At 56.9% G+C, this 5,296-nt stretch overlaps 1 protein-coding gene across 1 annotated transcript; it reads left to right on the forward strand.

Annotated features, from left to right (window-relative positions):
* Window positions 1–475: 475 nt before the first annotated feature.
* Window positions 476–2,743, forward strand: LSCM1_01161 (uncharacterized protein; the record flags this gene model as incomplete). Its single annotated transcript, XM_067318786.1, has 1 exon — window positions 476–2,743. One exon carries the CDS (start codon window positions 476–478, stop codon window positions 2,741–2,743), a length of 2,268 nt encoding a protein of 755 aa, XP_067174891.1.
* Window positions 2,744–5,296: the final 2,553 nt, after the last annotated feature.

Genomic DNA, 5,296 nt, shown 5'->3' on the forward strand with positions numbered 1-5,296 from the left:
TGTGAAAAGCTGTAGCCAAAGGCATACAACTTTTTTTTCCCCTCTCCTGTCCCTTTCCCCCTCTCCTTTTCCTCTTTTTGGCTTCCCTTACGTGTTTGCTTGTGTGATTCTTTCTCTTCTTTTTCTTTTTTGGTTGCCGTTGTCCTTTCTTTGGCTTTTACGGTTGCACATCTCCGGTCGACACTTTGTGTACTCGTGCCGTTTTTCGCTTACATATATTTATTCGCGTGTCTTCGTGTGGCGGTCTTTTATAGGCTTTTTTGTGTGTATTTACGTGCCCGCTCTGCTTTCCTAGTCTCTCTCTTCTCTCTTTTTATCTTTTTTTCTCTTCTAGGCTCTCTCTTGCGCTCTTTTTTTCGCGCGTCTCTTCGATTTTCTCAGCGTGTCTGTGCGTCAAACGCAGCAGCGTTATTATTACGAGCTTAGCAGCTCCCGTCTGCATACTTTCTTTGACTTGGCGCATCGTCTCATCGTCATGCCTTCGGTTCGCACCATGTATACCCGTGAAGAGCTGCTACGTATTGCAACGCTGGCCAGCGCGATGGACCTGGGCCCGGAGGTGCTGCGCAAGTTCGACGTCATCGAAGTCGCCGATCCAGCCCCTGCCCCGAAGCGCCGCGAGCCTGAGCCGAGCCTGAAGACCAGCGTGTTCACAGACAACTTCAGTACCAGCACCACGGCCACTAACACTGCCCCCAATGGTGGCATCAACACCAGCGCGAAGTCGAACCACAGCAGTAGCAGTCCAGCGTACAACGGCGGCGGCCGTCGCGGTGGTGGCGGTAATGGCGGGCGCGACGATAGCAACACCGGCGGCAATTTCAAGCATCCAGTGCACGACCGCTTTGCGCCGCCTGAGGGGCGCTTTACCCGCGGAAATCGCAATCAAGAGACCTTTGAGGAGGGCATCGAATACGAGTTGCGGCAGAGCGCGCTGCAGAAAAAGCGCGTTGCCGAGACGATGGAGCGGGAGGACCGCAAGGGAGAGCACCTGAGGCAGGCACTGGAGAAATTCAAACAGGAGGGCAACGACGCCGAGGCCGCCGAGGCGCAGAGGGAGACGGACGAAATCGAGCGGCTGTTGGCGGGAATCACAATGGTCGATGACGCACCGAAGACGGCTGTCCGCTCGCGCTTCTTCTCGACGCCGGGTCCGACGAGTGCCAGCGCCGAGGCCCCGGCCGTGGCGCAGTCACCGCCGTCGTCGTCATCAGCGGCGGCGCCGTCGTTCGCCGCCTCCGCGAGCAGCAGTGGGCTTCCCGCGACCGGCGCGCCACAGGCGAGCGTGCTCGCGACTCCCGCCAACAGTGGAACGCCGGGCTACGCGACGGGGCCGTGGTCGTCGATGAAAAGCGATCTTAATTTGTGGAGTACTGCGCCATCCATGGCAAGCGCGCTCAAGCAGTCTCTTCAGCGGCCCCTGTCGCCCATGTCTACGTCACCACAAACACACATGAAGCCTCCGCAGCCCGTGTCACAGCAGCCGCAGCCACCCAGTCGCTCTCTGACCGCACCTCAGTCAGCAAAAAGCATGGCTGCCGCTGCCACGACCACCCCGGCGAACACCGTGGGCGCGCATTCCGCAAGCGGCTCGGTGAGCCTCTCTGCTTCTCCGCAGAGCTCCGTACAGGGCCCCACCAACGGAAACTGCAGTAACGACATCACAGCCGCCATGGGGGTCAAGGCCGGCGCTTCGAGCAATGCTGGGCAGCTGCAGACGTCTCCACGCACACCTCTGCAGACTCCGCCTCACAGTCAGCAGCAGCAGTCTCGGCCTTCCCCGAACGCCATCGCCAAGGCCGCGCCGCGCAGTGGCGGGACCGCCGCCATTCCAGCAGGCGCCTGGTCAGCCGCGGATCTGGAGCTTCTTTTGAAGAAGGGTGCCACCGCGCTCTCAAGTGTCCCAGCACCCCAGTCAAGCGCTGCCACGGCGGCGACCAAGACGCAACCCATTACAGCGGCTGAGCTTGAAAGCATGCTGATGCAGCGTGCTCGTCAGGGTAGCGGAGTGGCCGGCGCTGGCATGAATAACATGCCTCCCTCTCCTCCACAGTTTCACCAGCCACCCCCGCCGCAGCAGGCGCCGCTTCTTTTTGCGAACCCAGTGAAGGCACCACAAATACCGGCGAGCAGCAACTCTATAGCCGTACCGCTTTCCCCGTCACAGCAGCTACCTACTGGCATGAAGATGGCGCCGAACGGAGCGATGCTGCCGCCTAAGCAGCCGCATCCACAGCAGCAGCAGCAGCCTCTGCCTCCGCCGCCGCCACCAATGCCGCCGCAGATGCCTGCGCATACTCAGACGCAGCCGCAACTGCAGCCACACCCACAGCCGCAGCCGCAGCAGCAGCAGCAGCAGCCACCGTGGATGGCGATGCCGCGGCCGCTGCAGGCTCCGCCGTCGTCCCAGCCAAACGGTAATGGAAGCCCTATGCACAATACCCCGCCGCTGCAGCCGCTGGCTTCGAAGATGCCACAGCCTGCTGCAATGATACCGAATGGGCTTCAGATGCCCATGCAGATGAATGCCCAAGGGCAGTACTTCGTCGATCCGGCGCAGCTGCAGCGGGTCTACATGACTGGCCAGCCGATGATGTTCCGCCGCCCGGACGGGACCGTGTTCATGCAAGCACAGCCCATGCCTCAACCACCCCCGCAGCAGGTGCCTCCCCAGCCGCAGCCACCGTTCAACCCCTTCGGCACGAACGCGCAGTTCCTCTTTCAGCAGCAGCAACGCCGCTAGGCGAAGGGACAAGTTAAAAGGCCACCGCCTGCGCGCCTCTATATCCCACTCCTTCGCTTGTCGGGGAGGGCGTTCATCGCAAAGAAAATAGCATGGTACCATCGCGCCAATAGCAATGTGGAGAGCGTTTGGCCACAATGAAAGCGGCCAAAAAGCAGAAGAGCCCCCAGACTCATCGCCGCGTGCACTTGGTGCTAAGTGCACCTGCGCCTAGCTAAACGACCGAGCTTTTCAAGTGACAAGTACACATGCAACGACACGAAGCGTACGAAGACACCCCTCCAACGGCTCACCCCCGCGGCTACTGCTTTTCTGCCCTCCATTAGCACAAATCTTCACTGCTGCCGTGCCACACGTTGTTTCGCCGTGACGTTCCTTTTTTTCTTTTCCTCAGCTTTCCTCCACCGTTTGCTTTACAGCTCTCTGCGCACCCCTGTTGCCCCTCTTTTTTCAGATATTAGAGCCTCTCTCTCTCTCTCGGGCCCCCTCGCCTTTGTCTCTGCTTCTCGAGGATCTCTTTCGCTTTTTGCCCCTTTTCTTCTTAAAAAAAAATTCACATCTGTTTTCCTTCTGCACGCACGCCTTGCCATGACATGGGTGTCCGACAGCTCGAATCGCTGGGCTGGTTGAGCAAGAGGAGTGAGTGAGGAGGCGATGAACACCAAAAAACGAATCTCAGCCGTCATTTGGAAAGGGGTGCAACCCATCTCCCCCACCTTCACACTGGCAAGGGTACCTTTCGTTGTTTCGCTTTGTGCGGCTTCTGCAAGTGAATGTGCGCTCGTACATCGCCGCACCTTGCGTGTCTTCAATCTTGTGTATGGGTCTCCCGCTGTCTTTTTTTTCTTTTGGCGGAGGGACGGGAGGGAAGAGAGTAGGGATGCGGGGAGGACGAAAGGTTACACCGTGGCGGTGCACTTTAACGTAGAAAGTGGAAGAGGAGGTGCTGGTAATGGTGTCTGCGATGCGTTGGCAGAAGGCAGAGGCTGGTGGTACTGAAGGGAAGTACACGCATAAATGACACAGGAAACACGCCGCGATCGTTGATACGCACAAAAACGCACACACAAACACAGGCACAAATTCTCGGTCGAAAAAAAAAGTAGCGTTGGAAGAGGAAGCTTCGTACAACGAATAATAATAATATAGAAATGAGTGTTAACGGCCATCCCCTGTTGTTTCTATCCGTCCCCTCGTCTCTCATGCGTTTCTTCCTTACCCGCCGCCCCCCTCCTCTCCCCATTCTTTTCGCCACTATGCGTAACGCAACTCCGCCCTCTTTCACATGTTTCTCCCCTTTTCGCCTCTGCGTGCGGTTTTTTCTTTGTGTGCTTTCCACACCTTTTCAGCCGTCTTTTTTCTTTTCTGGCTTGCTTAAATTGCATTTGTGCCTTGCCACTTACCCTTGCGCGTGCCCCTCTCTTCGCGTGTACGGGAGGGCTCGGCCGAACGAACCAAAGCAAACAGACCCGTGCACCTCTTCGGTTTTGTATGTATGTCGCTGTGCCGCGAATGCCGAATCAGGCAGGTGGGCTTCTGTGTATGCCCTATGTCGTGCTGCCTTCCGCTTGCTTCCTTCTGTTATCGTGGTTCCTTCTTTGCGCATGCGTACATCGGTGTAGGTTAGGCCCCTGCTCACTTCTCCCTCCACGGCCTCCCCGTGGCTACGGCATACCTCCCCTCTCTCTGGGCGTCATCGCGGATAAGCGAACGAGGCGCGAAAGAGCGGGCGTGCATGACTGATGCAGGGGACATGGACTGCATGCACGATGCCGTCTCACACACCCTTTGACGATGCCAGGTGCAGGCCCCCCACTATTTCCATTCCCCTTCGTCTGCCACTTCTCTGTTTCAGCTTTCCCTCCTCCTGTCCTCTCTACAGTGGCGTCGCTCCTCATCGCCAGCGCACCTCTTATCACGGCATCCGCTCTCCTGCCACCCGCTCATCTTGACTCGACGCTGCCTTGTCTGTGCCCGTTGATTGTCGTTCTCGTCTTGTGTGTTTTGCTGACATGAGCGCCGTTTTTTTCTTTTCTTCTATGGTTGCTCTATTCTGTTCTTTTCTTGTACATTTCCTCTTTTACAAGAGCTCATGCTCTCGCCTTTTTTCTTCCTCTCCCTCACACATGTGCGCGTGCGTATGCGGACCGCTCTTTTTCGGCTCGTTTTTCAGTTTTGCGCGCCTCCCTCAGTGTTGACTTCGCATCCCCATCCCCACCGCATTTATTAAAGTCGATCTGTTTGCGTGCTCTCTCTCTTTTATTATTATTGAGAGGGGTGTTTCTCCTCCCCGCCCCCCTGCCCCTCTCCTCCACATTTTGCTCACGAAAGTGAGTGATGTCAACTTTTCATTGCTCTTCCCTTTATTCTGTGTGCGTGTGTATGTATGTATGTATGTATGCGTATGTGTGTGCGTGGCCTTTGCTGGTGGCCGCATCTCCTCTTTCTTTTTTTTCTTCTCGTGTCTCTCCTGCTATGCACCGCGGATCTCTTCCCACCCTTGACGACTTTTCCTTTCTCTCTGTCGCATTTCTTTTCTTTGTTTGTTTCTTG

The sequence above is a fragment of the Leishmania martiniquensis genome, chromosome 35 (assembly GCF_017916325.1).
Source record: "Leishmania martiniquensis isolate LSCM1 chromosome 35, whole genome shotgun sequence".
Classification (NCBI taxonomy): Eukaryota; Euglenozoa; class Kinetoplastea; order Trypanosomatida; family Trypanosomatidae; genus Leishmania; species Leishmania martiniquensis.